This window comes from Falco biarmicus, chromosome 13 (assembly GCF_023638135.1).
Source record: "Falco biarmicus isolate bFalBia1 chromosome 13, bFalBia1.pri, whole genome shotgun sequence".
Taxonomy (NCBI): Eukaryota; Metazoa; Chordata; class Aves; order Falconiformes; family Falconidae; genus Falco; species Falco biarmicus.
The window spans coordinates 26,857,799-26,877,269 of NC_079300.1; the positions used below are offsets into that span (position 1 = coordinate 26,857,799).

The 19,471-nt window shown below is 41.0% G+C and overlaps 1 protein-coding gene across 13 annotated transcripts in view; it reads right to left on the reverse strand.

The window, feature by feature from the left end:
- The window catches only part of GIGYF2 (GRB10 interacting GYF protein 2), a 79,126-nt gene extending 62,090 nt beyond the window's left edge, over positions 1-17,036 (reverse strand). For 11 of the 13 annotated variants that reach the window (XM_056357979.1, XM_056357978.1, XM_056357975.1 and 8 more), the window contains exons 1-3: positions 16,934-17,036; positions 4,465-4,544; positions 1,758-1,887 (exon numbers count right to left, since the gene is read on the reverse strand). In XM_056357979.1, coding sequence (XP_056213954.1) covers positions 1,758-1,887; positions 4,465-4,505 — 171 coding nt within the window. In that variant the 5' untranslated portion in view covers positions 4,506-4,544; positions 16,934-17,036. Of the gene's footprint in view, positions 1-1,757; positions 1,888-4,464; positions 4,545-15,851; positions 15,879-16,208; positions 16,451-16,933 lie in introns of all 13 variants that reach the window. The other 2 variants (XM_056357971.1, XM_056357972.1) reach the window with 2 other exon arrangements.
- Positions 17,037-19,471: the final 2,435 nt, after the last annotated feature.

Here is a 19,471-nt window from a genome sequence, read left to right on the forward strand (position 1 = left end):
AACAAAAGAATCAAAAAAAGTATAAACTATAGGTATGGATTTATTCAGCAGAGAACATTGATGATTTAAATCAAGAGAAACTTTAACACTAAGTTTTAATCAGTCCATCATCAGATGAAAGGCTCCATCAGCAGATGTGACCTTGAGCATGTGGACAAGAAACTGCAATTACAGCCAAGTGAGCTCCAACTATGCCAACAGAGAACAGTTTCAAAAATATCTAGTTTGCAATTCTAGAGATAGACTTCTCCAAATTTTAATTGAAGCAAAGCAACATAGGGTTTTATTTTTTCATTTGGGTACATGCTAGCGGAACTCTTCCTGCTTTCAATCAGAGTATCTTTTAATCAGAGATGCAACTCTGCCTAATCTTCATCCAGCAAAGATTAAGATGACACAGTAAAAAAGGATCTTAAAAACACATCTAGTAGTTGACTAGAAAGTGTCAAGAGTCCTCTCAGTCTCAATAACTAGAATTACTCAGCACCATGGAAACATGGGTATATCAAAAGCAAGATATACTCTAATAATAATGCCCTTCTGGCAAACTCACAGGGAGAGATATTTTTTTGGAGCATTCATAACTATCAGAGAGCTTCCTGTAACACAGGGTATTAATAGGTTGTTCTGAATCCATTGCAACTGAAAAGGTCTTAGCATCATCTGATATAACATACACAACTGAAAAAAACAATGACCTCTGACAGGCTGACTTATTCAAGCATAACATCAAGGTTTAAACTGCAGCTTCTCCAAGTAAAGCAGGATAATTCTGCACGTTAAAGCATGGCTTTAAGCTGTAACACACTTAGCTTTAGAAAAATATTTGACATTCAACACCCTTGAATCTGTACGTAAGCAATGCAGGTGTCCCAGCACTGTACGAGATGTCAGCCCAGTCGTGGCAGGGTTAAGAACACAGAGGTATGTGTGCACATCTATATGCAAAGCTAGAGGCACAACCTGACAATTTCTTGCAGTCCCTCCCTGACTGGAGGGTAAGGCTCTGGAAGGGATTCAGGCTTCCAAATCACTATGTGCCTGCTGCAACAATAAACCAACCTCTGTCACCATCTAAAGAAAAACCTAGTGTTTACAAATGCAGAATGTACAAATCATTTGCCTGAAACACTCTGAAACGTGACTTTTGTACCAAGAACCTCTGTTTGAAATGAAAACAGAGGGAAGTTCTTGACTTTCTATGCTGCTCTCTTTGTATTGCATGTGCTAGTAGATTGTGCCCCGAGTCCCAGAGAAACGAACAACTTGAGGACTGCTCTCATCGGGCTGGTTACCTGCTAAAGTGAACTGCCCTATGTCAGGATAAATGGGGAGTTCTTGCCTTTGTTAGATGATACGCTAATATGATTTACTGCCCAACTTTCAAGCTGAACCAAGTAACTGTTTTACACTGTATTAAATAAAATCCTACTGAGGCAAGCAAATCCACACAGCTACAAGGAGATTTTAACCCTCAGTCAACTGTGGCAGTGGGCCTGAATATGGCAATCAGGTTTTGTTCTTGGGGGTGCATGAAGTTACCCATAGTGACAAAAAGATTCAAAACTACTGAACAAAGTTAAGAGCGGGATCAAATAAGCACACATACAAAAAACCCCGTAATCAGACCTCTTCAGTTCTTTGCCAAGGGATACACAATTTCTTTGCCCATAATCACAATACACAAATAACTATTCCTAATTACAAGACTGTCATTAGGAATACACACACCAGGCTTTCTCCCTCTTCCTGCTCACCTTATTATCCTTTAGAAAAAGTGCCAACATTTCTTCTCTCCCATAGCGATAGTCTGCTAGTTTGTACTTTGGCAAAGCCGGAGACAAAGGAGGGGATGTCACGCTCCCGCCACTAGACAAAGCTCGCAGCCTAAAATGAAGCAAAAAAAAAAAAAACAATGAAAAGTTGAGGAGAATGTGTCTTCACCTATGCTATCATCCCTCTGCATGTTTACAGACTTGACACAAAAGAAATAAACCCCATCCTGAAAGTAAAGATATTGACATCCTTAACCTGAAAACTCTAAAATTCATGTTTCAACAAGAAGGGTGAAAGAGCTTTCCTCATTTTTCCCATAGCCAAGGCAGAAAAAGAAAAAAAAACATCCCATGAGCACATCAGGGAATTCAACTCATCCCCTGGAGAACTCTCATGCTGACTATACTGCAAGTTAAAGCCTTGACTAAGCTATTTACACTGGCTGCACGAAATTCTGTTGGAACACCTTCCATAGAAATTAATGACAACAGCTTTTTGGTAAGAAAAATTCTTACCACACTGTGGACAGCATGGCAAACATTAACCTAAGGAAGAAGTTTATTCAGGTGTTTTACAGAATTTAACAAGTAGTATAGGACAGTAAAATTTGCAATGAGGTTTCTTCTTGTTACTCTACTCCAAATTCCTTTTCCAGAACTTAAAATTAATGGTATTTTTCAGAGAACATATACATCATTTAGATTATCATCTCAATTTTAAAAAAATAAATAAATTGTAAAGTGTGGCTATATTTTGTACTTTAGAGACATTTCAAGCAGTAATCTAACTTGCACGAACAGATACATATGCTATTAAGTTTGGTTGCATCCCACACAGGTAAGCTACTCAACTTATTACAGATAACATCTTATAGTTGTATGATACCATTCCCACTCCACAGGTGGATTAGTCTTATTCTATACTATCATTTCCTCAGCTACCCAAATTCCTCAAACTTAACAATACAGGGTATGTTTTACAAATGGATGTGTCAAGAAATAAAACCCACACCACATTTTCCACATTCTCCTTGATGTGCATCTTAGACAAGTAAAACAATAAAAACTTCTCAGTAATCGCAAAATCCTTAGAAAGAAGGGTGCTCAGAAAAAAAATATTCAGAGGCTACCTTTCACCTAATTATTGAATTGCTTTGATTTGTTTTATTGTTCTCTAAACAGAAAGCAAAAAGTAATTTGCAAGTCAAATAGTTATCTTATTTTTTTTAGTTTGGTGCCCCCCAGTGGCAATTTCTTTACTTAGCACTTCCAACCAAACCGCCTGGGGAGGCATTACTCAAAGGACTGGATGGCTGGCTCAGTGCAATGCTCAACTCCAAATCAAACGTCACCAAGAGTTTGACTATTAAGTGATACAACAACATACACGACAGACATGACTATACTGCAACCCAAAAGAATAATTATAAATCTTAGAATTTTGTTAATGTAAAAATCCAGTAATTCACCAAAGTAAAATATATACTGTTGCACACTACCTAATTTGGTTTTTAAACTAAACGGGAGACTGAAGTCCCCTCCCTATGACACAGCAATCAAGTTACTGTTAAAATATGTGCTTTTTTTAGAGTTGCCTTCCCCCTTCTCTTTAATATAACTTTGGCTTCCATCCATCAATGAATCTAATCATGTCTGTCTTACGCTGAAGAGCACTCCAGCACAAAATATCTGCTGGTGGGTGTATTTATAGATAGTGATAAAATCATTCTTTAAGCTTCCTTCAAACTAACAAAATAGACTGACATCTCTCATTATTTTCCAGGCCACAAATCACGTCTGTCTTCTTTGTTTAACACTCTCCAATTTTTGTACATTGTGTATAAAAATGTGTCAGCAGGAATATGTTATTCCAATAATAGTCTTACCACATGCTATGCAGCAATTGTATTTCCTATAACCACTCCACTCCCATTTACACACTTAAGGACCACATCACTCTTCAGAAACCACACCATCCAAAGTTCTTGTTTGTAACTGCAGTCACCAACACTTTAACAAGAAATTGGAACAAATACTGAACCATTATTACACCTCTGCAACTACTCTTTAGCAAAAGCCAGGACAATACGTGTCAGACAAGCTGGAAAACTAACAGCTGACATGAGATTATGCAATACCAAGGATTCCCTTCAACACAATAGCGCATTTTTCCTGACACTTTCCAGTGTACACATAAAGGAGACTATGACATGAAACACACACTTTTACCATGTTCCATATCTGGTTTTATTTTTTTTTAATACTGGGGAGGGGGAAGCTTGCTTAGCTACAGATTTAAATCCAGTAAAGAGAGTTTAACTTCCTTAATAATATGTATCACATGGAAAGACCAAACAAGTAAGTCTTTTTCACTTTGCCTTGACATTTATCTCCCAGATCATAAACATTATTTCTCCCTCAGATACTTGGTAGCAATGTGAATGTTATACATTACCGTAACATGAAAAGCCAACTCATTTCATACACAATGCCAATTTACAAAGTGAAGACTAATTTTATAATGCTGTTTTCCATCACAGGCCAGGGACTGAGGTGAAGCAGTATAGAACACCAAAAACATTCTATCCCATTCAGTCTTATAATCAATTTAGTACCAAAGGACAGAAATTCAGGGTTTTTTTAAATTTTAGACAAGGTTCCAAAGTCTCGCAAAACAGAAAAAACTCACCATTCAGGCCCAAAGTTAAGTGTCTGAGTTTCTGCTGCCATTTTTTCCTGTTCTATTCCTCTTCTGTAAAAAGCGTGAACCTGAAAAATTGAAGAAAAGTTTACTACGAAAATAACTGGATTAATACAGTCTTTCATAAACTTCTTCACAATACAAAACACACCTGTCATGCAAAGTGAAAAAACTGATTACATGGAATATTTTATTTTTTTTAAGGAATCCACGTCAGCTCTCCAACAGATTAATTTACTAATATAGGAGTAACTGCATGAAGATCTTTTCCCTAAATTTAACAGCTCAAAAAGGACACTCAATCAGGGTGTCTGAAGAAACAATTTGTACAGTCCCTTTTCAAATCAGTGATTACCACAAGACAACCAAACACAGAGAATTTTATGCATAATCCTCTTCTGTAAGAACAGAACTGCAGCTTCCTGACAATTACAAGAGGATAAAACCCCACTAGAATTACAGCAAGATCTGCCAGTTGAGTGGCAGAGTATTCAAGAAATTTCCACTGTTCATTCTTGAAAAATAAGCCTTCTAAAGACTGAGTACATGCAGTGCTGTGACATCCTCCTAAATCTGCAGGCAGATGACAGTATTTCTCTCATGCTTGGTCTTATTAAGAAAAATAATGCACAACTTAAGACTTCAGCTACTTTCATTGTTATTAGCCAAGGTCCTACAGACACTAGTGAAGGTCTGGTCAAGTTCCTATGTATCAAGAGTGTATGGACAATGGCAGATGAAGCCATATTGGAGGGAAAGAGCAACACTAAGGGACAGCCATGAAGTTTTCTCCGTCAGAGCTAAGTCCAGCCCAGGCAGTTCTGGAGCAGTGTCTTTTGTAGTAAGAAAATACAGCTCCTCTTTCCTTTCAGCAATGGCAGTAACAAAATCTGCAGAAGAAGTTTTGTTTTAAAAAAAAAAACAAAACAAACACACTGTAGCCAAAACCTAAAGAAAACACGATTTGAAGCATTACCTACAAAAATTGGTTGATTAGACTTCAAAAACTCATAAAGACAGATGAGAGGGAGGGAGCTTTGCCTCTCTTTTCCTTAACAGACCCAAGGACTAAATAAAGGAGCTTCATAAGTTTGTCTACACTTTGCATGAAAAGGTGACAGAAAAGAAAAAAAAAAGGGGGGGGGGGGGTGTTAGAAGCAGAAAGCGTATTAGTTACTGAAGAAAAGGACAAATCCAAACAAAGGAAACATTTTTTTTTTTTATGCTACAGAAGTAATGATACTAAGGTCAAAAAAAGAAAAGCCAAACAACACACCAAACAGCCTAAAAGCTAGAAAATGTAACAAAACAAAACGGCAAAACCTGCTTGAGTAGATTTTACTCAAATCTTTTGGGCATAAGAATACACATAGTCGTAAAACTCCCTGCAGCCTAAACTTACCAACCAACATTTGGCTATGAATTTTTACTACATGCCATATTAACCTTTTCCCATACACAATATAATTTATATAAAAACTGTAATATTTTTATTTTCACAATAACTCTACATAATGAAAAGGGATTATCCCCATTACTTGCAACGGAGGCTAATACAAAAATATCTAGCTATTCTCACAGGCCTAGTCTGAGATTATTTTGGTCTGATTTCGGCTGCCTTTTTGAAGCCCCAGACAGCTCATTAGAACACTCACAGTATATCCATTCATGATTCTGCAAATCAAAACACAAGGTTAGGTACCTAACAAAGACATACAGCAGCCACATGTGAAAATGTTGTGGGGCAATTCAAGCAAACCATCGTGCACACTTTGGCAGAGACAAAAGCCTCTAATGCAGTTCCTAATAGCCTTAATTGGATGCCTGTCCCTTTGCTTCCTGCGATGCCTGTAACCCTTCTGCTGGAGGGGTATGTGGGGGGAGAGCTTTCAAATCAACCCATGTGGATTACCAGGGAACCTGGGATCTTCAGCTCCTGAGATCAGTTAGCTTAATATCAGTAGTATGAAAAAGGCTGGCACAGAGTATGTTAAACTGCAACAAAAACACAGCTGAAAAGCATCAGATGCAAGGAGAAAGCACTAAAAACCAGTTAGGATTGAGTGGTTTACTAGTTTGGGACCCACTGGGCCCCACTCTCTTCAGCCTCTGGGTTTCCTTCCCCAAAAAGTCGAGGATAATGTGTCATCTTTCTCTATTAGACTCCTAAGCATTTTAGTGCCTGCAAGCATACTCAAAGCCTGCTAATCTCATCCCACTGAGCTGCAAAATGGCTTTCCTTGTCCCTCATTTTGGCCACCAAGCTTTGTTTTGGGAATTCTTTGCTGGCTTCCCCTTCTGTGTTGCATTCAGATAAGGTACTTCCTCCCTAGAAGTTATCTGTGCATGAATTTTTAATTGAAAGCAAGACATCTGTAAGTGGATGAAATTGTAGCTGAACAGGAGGAAAAAAAAACAGAATAAAAAACAGATCTGTGAATTATTCACGTATGTGTAACAGGTGAATTTACTCCAATAGGCAGCATTACCAAGAAATAAATTACAGACAAAGCTGAAAGGAAACCCTCGGAAAGAAGGCACTCTGGAAACAGGTAATGATTTGGGAGGAGGGCAAACAGGAAAAAGGGACTCAAGAAAGCTAAGGCAGCAAGTGCGCAAGAGGAATACACTTGGCCAAGATAGGGAAAGCAAAAACTGTGCTGCTTCTGCTGGTTCACAAAGCAGTAGCCAAAAGGTGAGAGCACAGAAGCCAAACTGGAGAGGAACCTCTGACAGGGACTGCACAGCACACACAGCTGGTGTGCAAAGGAGAAGCTGTACTAACCAGAATGGCAAGTTGGGGTGGACTACGTGGCACTCACATCATGAGGAGAGAGTCAGGGTGAGGCAAGAAAAAGCGTGAGGAATTAAAAAAAGAAAATGAATTACCAAGTCATAAATTTAACTATTTTGGCCAAGGAACAGTCACAAATTTATCAGATCTTTATTATCTAGATAACTTTCTTAGGCTCTAAGCTTCAATATTAATTATTAAAATGTTAATTTTGGTCTTTTTTATCTATGCTGCCCCCTTATTAATCAAGGATGGTAAATCACAGAAATAATATATACCTAACACATTTCCTCCTCAATACAATTTGATGAGGGAAAAGACCCTTTCTGAATTGCTGGAGTTTTGTAAATCAAGATTTTCTACAAATTAATGGCTATTGATTGAAGAATCTGCACAGCCACAAATTTTATATGGGCAAGTGCACAAAGGGACAGCCTCAAGTTGAGGCCAGAAACTGAGGCTGTATTTTGATGATGTCCAGTTAGCACCACTGCCTGGCCAAGAATGCTACCTGAGAATTGCCCACCACTCCTTCAAAGGGGAACCTTTGCTCCAAGGTTTTCTTCAAATCAGGTCAATTATTCATCAAGGCACCAGTGCAACCCTACAGTTGCAGTTTTCCTGCATACTTGGGGAAAACTGGAATAGCTTCATAAATTGGAACTCCATTTTCCTGGGGTGGTACCACAGCCACCAACTCACTATCAGCATGCAGGACTGAAAAGAGAAGAAATCACATCAACCCCACTATCAAGCTGTGGACTGGCAAGGGAAAAAACTTCCTTTTCATTTTGTCAGCAGCTTAGCGCTTTGGAAGTCAGAAGTCCATCCTCTGAACAAATGCAAAATGTAATCCAATAACATTAAGCCTTTAAGCGGCTTTCATTCACAATTAACAGGTAATATTATAGGTACCAAAGTTGCTATCAGCAACACTCAACTCATTTCATTGGTTTGCTTTAGGTACAATGGTTGTTTTACCAAGTTGACATGTTTTTTTAATTATTTTTCAAGCTCACTATTTAGTACCCAGCTAGTCTATTAAAGCTCTCAGAAACATCTGCTTTTGACATGAGTCAGAACATGATTATACTGGGTAGATCTGTGTGTTAAAACACATAAGATGTTTCAGCTGTGAAAAAACCAAATAATCTAAGAAAGGTCTTAATTAGCATAGCACATTTTGGCCACAAGCTCTGGTCTTAGAATATATAGCTATCTAATAAATACCTAAAGCAAAAAGCTGTTTTTCAGAAACTTGGAAAGATCTAAACTGCCATGTTTTCCAGACTTTGCTCAACTTCAATATTTACACGAAATTGCCATTTTAAGGTTTGTCCCTTACGGGCACTTGGAGTTAAGATTTTCAAGCAATGTTAAATTCCGACATTTGCATTACAGAATTCTTTCAGCTTGTACCACATGGCAATCTGTCTCAACAAGATGTTCTGCTGTTTTGGACAGAGATAAACTGATTCTTAGCATCCCAAGCTGAGTCTAAGCCATGACTGCATTCATGTCTGCCCATCTAATCTTTCGTACAGACAAAAAAAATTAAGGATTTGGACTGTCACTGCAATTTATAGCTTTGGGGCTGCTGCTTGCTTAGATTTTTTATTAACTTTGGAAACCTAAACCTTGGAAAAAAGATATACCACTTCCTATACACAGCTATTTTATTTTTAAATAGTCTACTGTTTGATCAGAGATATTTAGGAAGAAAAGTATCCTTCCCTTTCTGTTGCTACTGTGGGTTTGAAACAACTTTTTTAACATAAAAATTGGCTGAAAATTTTGAGAACCAAAGAACACAACAGAAATATAATGTGAACAGGCTTAAGTGCAAGGAACTGGGTTCCCCTTAAATAAACTTGGAACAGGAATTTAACAGCAGTGTTCCACCACAGAACAGCAACATTACATCAAGACAATAAAACTTCACCTTCCAAAAGCAAGAAAACATTCCACAGGCAGCTACTAGAGCTAGCTAATTTCAGTGCCAGTAACTACATCTTAAGAAAAATTAACAGGTTGACTGAATAATTAATGCTGATTTTCTCTAATTCTTGCAATATTAAAGAAGATGCAGAACTGTATGCAAGCTACCTTTTAAGTACAGTGGTAAACAGGATGACTCAGGTGGCTACACTACCACTCTGTTTGATATTAATCATTGGCTAAAACAGACAGCACTGATTAAAGGACACTGACATAATTAAGGCCAGACAACATGGATTTATGAAGACAATCAAAATACACTTTTCTAAGAGTAGAAAATTCATTGCTCAAGCAAGCAGTGAATAAATTTTAACTTCTGCAGGACACTTCAATTAAATAGAATGCTAAAAAGAAAATCATTCAGAACCACAGGAAAAGCATCAAATCATCAAAACCTATTTTTTCTCTTAACCTTCTCTTCTACAGAATTGACAACAGACCATCGCAGAAGGCAAAATATCCTCAAAACAGCATAAAAGGTAAGAAGCTATCCTCTACTTCTATAGATTCTGTAACATTGGCCCTGGCCCACATAACTTCAGAAACCTGAGGATGACAAACATGGATATGGTAAATAATGGACATGACACATCACCAATAATACCCATTATGAATTATTCAATTACTTGGTCCAGTATAGCAGGTTGCATTTAATAAGGCCAAGCACACAATGAAAAGACTCATAAGCAAAAAACACAGGCAATATACAACAAATACAAAACTATTCTGGAAAAACACAGTCCTGAAACCAATCTGAGATTTATTACACTAATCAGCTGAAAAGGAACATACAATATTGACTAGAAGAGCTAACAGAAAACACTGAATAGAGAAATAAACAGAGTAAATATAGAGTGGATTTTATCACTGCAGGGAATCTGTGTCCTGTTCTGCTGTCCATAAGGCAAGAAAGCTGGTAAATCAGGTGTTCAAAAATTGATAGAACATGACAGATATGCCTTACAGTGGGGAAAAAAAAAAAAACCAAACACACACACACCAAAGCTCTACTTATTGAGCTTTGAGAAAAATTTAAGTATCTTGCTTAGTCTGTAACTGAGCGTGAAGGTAAAAAATGCTGAAGACCTAAGTTTTTCAGTGAAGGGACTGAAGCAAGACATTCAGAGATAAACAACAGAGTAAGTTGTTTTCAGGTCAACAGTAAATTATTTTTTAAAGGTATGTTCTAGTTTAAACAGAAAATTAATCAGAAAAAAATTCCATTAGTCACATTACACAAGATGCCAGGCACTTGCAGAGTAGTCCCTTCTGGCTTACCAAGCCTTTATCCTGATAAAGGCAGTGAATTTTTCAAGGCCTATCTACCCAGATGCCAAGAGAAAGTTTTTGCTAAGGGAACAATGTCTACACCATCCACTTCTCCAGAATCTATGCTTTTGTTATTACAGTTACATTGTTAGATGTCCTAAAGTCTTACAACCTTCCTGTCTCAAACCATTGCAAAATGTTTCAAACTCTCAGCAGTTTCTGGTCAAAAACTGTCCACGACATTCTCAAATGGCAGGCCCAAACTGATCACCCTCTGCTCACTTTGCACAGAACCACCTAAAGCTTCTGGAGTGCTGCAGCTTGCCACACATTGCACACCCCAGTCAAAAATGACAAACACATGAAATAGGACCGAAGCTCTTCTGGGATAGGATGACAACAGAGTGTAGAGACACGTGCACACCTAACAAAACCCAAGAAAAATAAAGGAACATTAAATATCACAATTCCAGATATTCCTCCTTTTCCACCTACGATTATGAACTTGGTGGTTAGAGGTAGGTTAGAGAGGTATCCGCTTCCTGTCTCACCTGAACACGAAAAAACATGAAAGCTTTTCCCAGCTTCTCCACCAGAAAGCAGCGTGACCTCCACCTTTATTACAAGACTTCCAGCCAAAAGCAGACACCAGCAACTAAGCTCCAAGCAGAGTCAGGGGACCACACCCTTGGCCCTGCCACGGGCTGGAACGCAAACCACTTCTCTTTCCAAATCCTATCCCAAAACCCTGCCAGCACTCTTGTTTTCCAGCTGAAAATCACTTCCACATCTGTCTACCTTGTACACCAAAATTTTTCTGGTAGGTATGTAGTCAGTCTACGCTGTTCCACAACACGTTACAGATCAGGAGGCTGGGTCTGTCTACCTGCTCCTCACTGACTCGTAACACACATTATACAGCCCATACATACATTCAAAGTGGCAGAACAAAGCTTCAGACTACAAACACTGAAAACCCTCATTGTATTAACAGATCTGGGTTGTTTTGAGGTTTTTTGGTTCTGTTTTTTAAATGTTATTTACATAGGCAGCTTCTTTGGGCTTTGTAGAAATTCCTTCCCCCCACCCCTTCTTAAGGTTTCCTACTTATGAAGTTTGAAGACATACTATACTTCAGGAAACAAATATTCAACAGTGAGAAGGTGTCTAATAAAAAGTCCTAACAGAGAGAATTAGTATGTGTATCAGATTGCATATGTTCATCAACCAAGAAGTCAGACAATAACTCGCTACTGCATATGAATTACAACACTTTAATAGCTTATCACATCTCTTTATGTTAATATCGCTAAAGATACTCAATTGTTTTCATCTAAGAACTGTAGCTGTGTAAACTGACTTGTGACAGTATTGTGATCCTGCCTTAGAACTCTTAAAGCCTAGCATAACATAGAGGAAAAATACGATGATCCAGCATTAACAAAGCCTAATGTAAGAGCTTCCATTGGTTTTAATGGTAGCTGCACTGGGTCTTCAATTTATTAAATCACATTATTAGATGCTTTTACTTAAAAACCTTGCCATATGCTACTTCCACGGTCAGCCTCACTCACTTTCTATCACATACATTATTCAGTCTAACACTGACAACAGCCCTGCTTTGAGCAGGAGGCTGGAGCAGACAACCACCAAAAGCTGGTCTCTTCTAACCTAAATCATCCTCAGATTCTACCATACGTGGCTCAAAAACAAAAAATTAAATCACTTTAATACATTCATTACTTGCCAGTCATACCAACTCCTTGCCACATGACATTCTGACTCTAAGTCTGAAGTTACATAAATTTACCTATCCATGCATCATCATAAAACTTCACCCAATGTCAACTTCATGGTATACAAAGTATATCTTTTCCTTCTGTTTCTTCCAATCCGAGATGACTATCACACAGACCACAAATCTCCTTTTATCCAATCTGATCTACATATGGACACCTATAGCCTCTGAATCTCCCAGTCACACAAACCAGTACCTTAATATTAAGATACTATCAACAGAATGCAAAGTATTTCAATTTGTTGACAGTGACAAGAGGAGAAAAAGTCATAGCAACCACAACTTGAATCAAGCATTTCTCTATTAAAAGGGCAAAATATCCAGTAAAAAAACACTACCTTTTATTAAATACAATGTATTTAACAGCTATTTAACATACAAAAATACTTTTCTAATCAGTTTATTTTCCTAACATTATTGGTAAGCTCATTTGTCTGTTTATAATGACAAATTACATACACAAGAGCCACTGTTGAAGGCATCAAGTAATGATTCTTTATTTGCCTAGACTTTTTAAAATACATGACCAAAAAGACAGAAAATCATACAGCTTTAATAATTACCTGAAGGAATTAAAAAAAAAAGGATCCAAAAGGTATTGTCAACAAGGCAGTATTTTAAGACAAATTTTCTAGATGTCCCATCAAAATTTCTCATTGACCTATAGACTCCATTACCTCTACAGAACTCCAAGTATCCCTTCTGCTTTTCTCCACAATCCTGAGGTCTAGATAATCAGCTTCTATATATTACAAGCTTTAAGGATTACAGGAGAGGCTCACTCCTGAAAACACACTTATTTTATGCTTGCCAAAAACCTCAAATGCATCAAAACAATTCCACGCATCCTTTCATTGCCAAAAAAAAAAAAAGGCAAAGCAAGAGGGACATAAAAATTTCAATGGCAGTCTAGTTTCTGACACAGACATCAAGCTATTCTACAGTTTCTATATTCAAGGAATGTTTAACCACCTATAGAGACAACAGACTGGCAGACCTCCCTCTGCAAAAAGAGAAGTGGACACATTTTGTAATCAACATGCTGTGGCAATCTTAGCTACTAACAAAGTAATGCGAAGACCTCTGTCTGCTACAATCCCTCACTACCACGTGAGCAAAAGATGAAAAAATAATGGTATTAAACATCACTATGATGAACTACATGATTTTGTGTGTGTATATATATATACACATACACACTACCACTAACCACAAGAGGGCCAATGTTGTATAGACCTTTTAATTTAAAGCACTTAATCCTTCCTAGTTCCATACATAACTTAGGTACACCTTGAACAAACTTGCCAAGTTCTCAGTTCTGACAATTTTCAAGCCAGTTCATTTGTGCAACCAAACAATGTTCAGGAGTTGACTGCAAGAGAGGCAAGGAGAAGCTAAGCTGGGCTGAGAACTGACTTTGTTCCCATAAAAGCAAATACCATCCCCCCCTGCAGCTTTTCGTACACCTAGTTTTTCAAATGTCACTCAGTGAATTAAAATAAATTGATGAGAAAACCACACAAAGAAACAGAGTCCCTTTGAACACAAATGCTTCTTCAGATGCTTCTTCAGTAACAAAGAGATGTGTTCCTCCCTATCAAAGCATCCAATGGATCTCTAGCAAGCTATGCAGGAAGAAGGCAGATCAGGCCAGTGCTTTTACACTTGTGAGCAAAAATTTTATTGCTCTGCCCCTTAGCTCTGTCTATCTATAATCATGAATTAAATATAGCTTATCTCCACTCATCTTTGAGCAGAAGCACTGAGGGGAAAAAAAAACCCACCAAAACACACATACAGAAAAATGAGGGAAAAATGCCAATATTTTTTTTTCTAAATCAAACTATGAGAAGATTTAACATCATACCTTATAAGCCCCTAAGAAGGAATTTTAAAGACCTCAATGAAAGAATAAGAAACATACATTTGACAGTTATTTGAACTTACAAGATCAGACAAAACTAGACAGAATCAAATTTCATATTCTTGGTATTTCAAACACCACCACACAAAAAAAAAGCTAGAGGCCTGAACAGAGGGGAAGGAAAAGTCCATGGTCCAGGTGCCTAGCTCATCTTCATCCATTACTGTGAACCAATGTTCCCCTTCTATATTTGAATTGAAAGATCTTTCAGCAGAGACATGTAGTGGCAAACCACCTCTTCAGCCAGTTAGCTGCCCCAATGAGATGTTTCATATGACTGACATATAGGTGTTGGGTTTTTTTTTTTTAAATGAAGTATCTATAGATCTTAAAACAGCTGTCAACTTTTTTTTTTTTTACATTCAGGTATAGGAAACTCCAGTTTATGACAGAACTCCTTTTAGACAATTGGCCTTAGGAGACAGCATAGTAGAAGAGATGCAACAGTGCTTAAATTCCATAAAAAAACCCAAAACCTTGTCTGCTCTCCCCTTTTACACACACAATCTCTTCCTCAATCAAGGAGTAAAACAGTTGGAAAAATTAAGTGGTAAAGCTCTCAACTCTCTATTTACAAGCAATTTTTTCATTTACATTAGCATAAAAATAGTATTTTTCATTTATTATATGTTTTTAAAAGGCAAAAACCCCACTAATACGAGTATCCGAGCATATTTTACAGTCCTCTTCAGATCAACATCTGTAATGAAAAAAGGATCTGCAGGAGTCCAAGTTTTTTACTGTGGTATCAAATCATTTTTGTAAGCACCCTGTGAAACAAATCATGGCTGCAACACAACTACTTTGCATTTTAGTTCTATGCTCTTGCTTTAAAAGACAGGGTTGAGAAACCATTCAGAAAAGGTCTTAAGAGAAATACAGTGACCATGTACCCACATGCATATTCATGCATCCAGGGACTGGGAAAGACTGAGCAGCTCTTAAAATAATTAAGAAATCCTAGTACTTATACTCAATACTGTCAGATGTTGAAAGGAGCCATCAAAGTCTCAACACAAGAAGCAGGACTCACCAGAAGTGACATTCAACTGCCATGGATAAACCTCTCCCTTCTTTTTCATATAGTTAACTACTAGACAGAATCTTCACTTTTCTTAACTCACATTAAACGAGAAATTAACACTGACACACACAACCACTGACATGACTTAACTTGTAGTATTATACGAGCCTGTGGAGTGAAGTGGGCGCAGAAGGCGCAAAGGACACTGACATTTCTGTTGATACCCCCAGGACTGATTAGAGCACACATTTTTACCTCAGCATGAGCTAACTGTTGAAAGGATGCCTATTCAAGTGCACAGCAAGTATACCAATACCTCCTAATACTAAAGCTCTTATTATCTGTTGGAGCCAACACCCAATAACAGAGCTCAAAAATACCAGAACAAAGCTTTTGTTGGGGACAACTGCAACCAATTTTGTTTACAAAGGTTGCCAATTATCACACTGTGCATCTACCAAATGTTCTATTCACAAAGCAGCAAATTAAGTTGTGTTTATTAAAAAGTTTCTTAAGAACAAAAGCAACCAGCAGAGTTATGGGAAAAGGAAAAAAAATTCACACGTACTTTCCAGGAACTTGCCCAAGTCAGCTCCTGAAGCAAGAAAATAGAATGAGCAGCAAGAAGTTAGACAGAAGAATATAATCAGAATGCAGAATTTCCCTCCCCGCCCCCCCCCCCATCCCCCCAAGAAAACACTTAGGAGTTACAGTAAGAGGTAAACCATTACAGCAGCACGCCAAGAACATTGAGCTGAAGGTTACTGGGGGGAAATGTAGATTTTATTGCAGAAGTACTATATGGCAACATCTCCCTTTGGCCTACAACTTGTCCCACTTCAAAGGGCAATTACACAGACTTGAAAGAGCAGAGACTGCTTTGTTTACACTGAAACTACTTGTCTTGGATCAATACCAAACGTACACAATCCTGATCGATGTTCTCTTCAGCCTGCCAAGGCCTCTCCAGTCAAACACTGCTGGTCACTGCTGCTCCCAGCACCCTGCTGTCTGTGGGAGGGGAAGGCTGGAGCGCTCGGCGAGCTCCCTCCTTCCTCGGCCCGCGTAACCTGACAGGGCTGGGCGTGCTCGGAGCGGGGCACACAGGCTTCAGCGAAGGCGCATCTGCCCGCGGCACTGCCGGCACACAGGCCCGCTCCCGCCGGGCTGGGAGGGGACAAGCGAGTTCACAAGGGTCAGCGTGAGGGGAGACGGCGCCGGCGACGCAGCTGCCAGCCCCGGCGGGCGTGAGGAGCCCCGGGCGCCCCACCGTCGCCTGACAGGCACCGTCTCCCCCTGCCGGGACCTGCTGCCAAGGAGCCGCATGGAGAGGGCTAGGCCCGCACCCTCCAGCGGGGCCAGGCACAGCAAGCCCTGCAAAAGCCCCTCGCCAGCAGCGCAGTGGAGGCCCTCCGGGCGCGCCCCTCGCCGCCGGGCCAGGGCGGCCTCACCTCCCAGTAGGCCGCAGGGCGCCCCAGGGCTGCGGCACCCGCGGCGGACAGGAGCCGCCAGCAAGGCCGGTGCTCGGCGCGCGGCCTATGCCGGCTCCCACGGGCGGGGAGCGCGGCGGCGGCGGGAGCGCAGCAGCGGGGAGGCGGCGGCGGCGGCCGAGGCGGTGGCGGGGGCAGGGAGCCGGCGGGACGGCGTTACCTGCGCTCCCGGACGGAGAGTCCCTCACGGCCACAGCGACTCCTCAGCCCCAACAACACAAGATGGCGGTTGCGCCGCCACGCAACGTCACGTGAGGGCAGGCCCCGCCCCCGGCCTCCGCCGCGGGACCCGGATGCGCCACGGCCTCCCCTCCCCCACACCCCGGCACCGCCCGCGTGACGACACGGCGCCGCGCACCCGCGGGGGGAATGGGGCTGTCCCCCAGGGCCTGCGCGCGCATCTCCCCCACCCCGCGGGGGGCGCCGGCGCCCCCTGCCGGAAGCAGCGCCCACTGCAGGACACCACCACGCCGCACAGCACTGTGGGAAGGTGGCGGTGTCGGCGGTGGGGGGAGGGGCCGGTGCTGGGCGCTCCGGCTGCGCCACCTGCCCCGGGGCAGCGGGTCTCCCCTCAGCCTGACACACACACACACCCCGGCACCCTCCCGCTGCCTCCCGCCCGGGCAGCGCCAGGCGCGAACCCGCCGGTTGGTGCCGGCGCCTCAGCCGCTGAGGTAAATAGTGGCCGTCGTCACCCGCCGCCCGCCCTTCCCCTCCTCTTGGGTCCCGCGTAGGTAATCCAGCTGCATTGGGCGGGAGCTGGCTGAGGAGCGGCCGCGTCTGAGGTAGCCGGAACGGGAGGGCCTGGGGGGTCGGGGCCGGCCCCCGCCAGTGGGGGGCGGCTGCTGCCGGCGGAGAAAGGGCCTTCGGTGGCACATGCTTCGACTCTGCATTCCCTGACGGAAAAATCAGGAGCTCGAGGCAAACTTTTTTCAGCTAAAAATACTGGTTTATTTTTAGCCCTCAAACCCATATTAGTACATGATGCAGAATAGCCCCATGTGGTTCCTTCAGCCTAAAAAACTATTCCTGGCTGTTACGCGCTGCTGAAGGTATAACCATTTTCAGCTGAAACAACTTACTCCAATCGTGATTTCAGCCACAGTCCACGTAGCTTTCTCCCTCCTCTTCTAGGTGAATAAGTACTTGTCACTGTGCACTGAACGCCGGCCAAAAATGATGCAATGGCAAACACAAGTGATTCTTCTCAGCTAATGGATTGAAAGCCTGTAATTCTGGGCATTTATTTTCAGTTGAGAGCAACATAGGACTACTTCACACAGAAATCTTAGAATGAAATTTCTCCTTTAGGAGGCTTGCTTTTACATGCAAAGCTCCCTAGCAAAGGCTAGCCTCTGATAAGCTGGTTGTTGTTATACAGCTGGAGCCAATACTACTAATGGCATAGGGAGGGAGAGACGTGGTACTGCATTTTAAGCTGTCAGTAAGAACTTCCAACTTCACTGCAGCAGTGGCAGTGCCTTATTATTCTACTTACCAAATGAGAGTTTGAGCACTCAAAAATATTTTCACGTGCTCCAAGACAAGCTTTATCTGTGATGGGAGAAGTCTAGCACCTGGGGAATTATTTTTTTATCCCAGTTAGCACAAACACTATTACTGAGAAACAAATTCAGGAAGAGAGTGTCTGAAACATGTCTCATTGGCAGAACTTGGCATTTTTATAAAACACCTCAAGGAAACTCAGATAATCAGTTTTTGGTGATAGGAGAAGCATCTTCAATCCTCTGCAGCACTAATTCTAGCAGAACAGAGAGACTATAATGAAAATTCAAGACTGTACCTGTGCAGTTAAATTCCTGCACAGTTTAATTACAGGACTTCAGTGATACTGTGTAGGTGTGAAATCCAGCAGCTAGTCTCTGTACCAAGGGCATGATGTACTTCAGAGCCCTGGATTACTGTGCCAATTCATCTTCACCATTAAAAATCCAAGTGCAGGGTAGTGGCATCTCTAACAAACCTAAACCCTACCTTACTTACCTATCGTTTTCACCCATCCCATCTTGGAAGCAAGAGCCTGCCTCCCTTGGTACAGTAGTAGAGCTGCAACACAAAGCACCACTTTTAAATGGTAAATAATGGTGATAAAGCAGCCCAGAAGATGTGACAGTCTGTCATGTTTCCCCTCACCAGCCCCACTTTTCATTATTTGGAAAAGCGACTCCCCTGTCTGTCAAAATACCAGGGATTTTGTCTTGAGAACAGTCAATGTCTTCTCAGCAGCCTCTGTCTTCCATATCCTCATTTGTCACATCCCTAAAAATAATGAAACAACAGACAAGGCAGGCAAACATCTGACTGCAGTTTTTGAAGTCGGTCACTTCAATGGATCTGTCACCTCGGATGGCTTATGCTGAAAGATGAACTACCATGAATACACGGCTACTCCTGCAACACCCAGTTGTTTTTTAAGATGTACTTCCCACATATGGCAAGCTGAGTTTGAAAGGCAGTAACAAAGCACTCCAGTTACTCCAATCCATCTTGCAAGGGATTTATTTGGACACTCCTATGAGGTTAAAATTTGATTTTGTCACCTTAATCCTCACAGATAAAACCTGAACCCTAAGCCAGGAAAAACCTGATCATACTGTTTCCCTTTCTCCTGAGCTTTTGAGGTATTTTTTCCTGCCATCCTGTGCTGTCCTGTACAGCCAACAATGACTGTGACAGA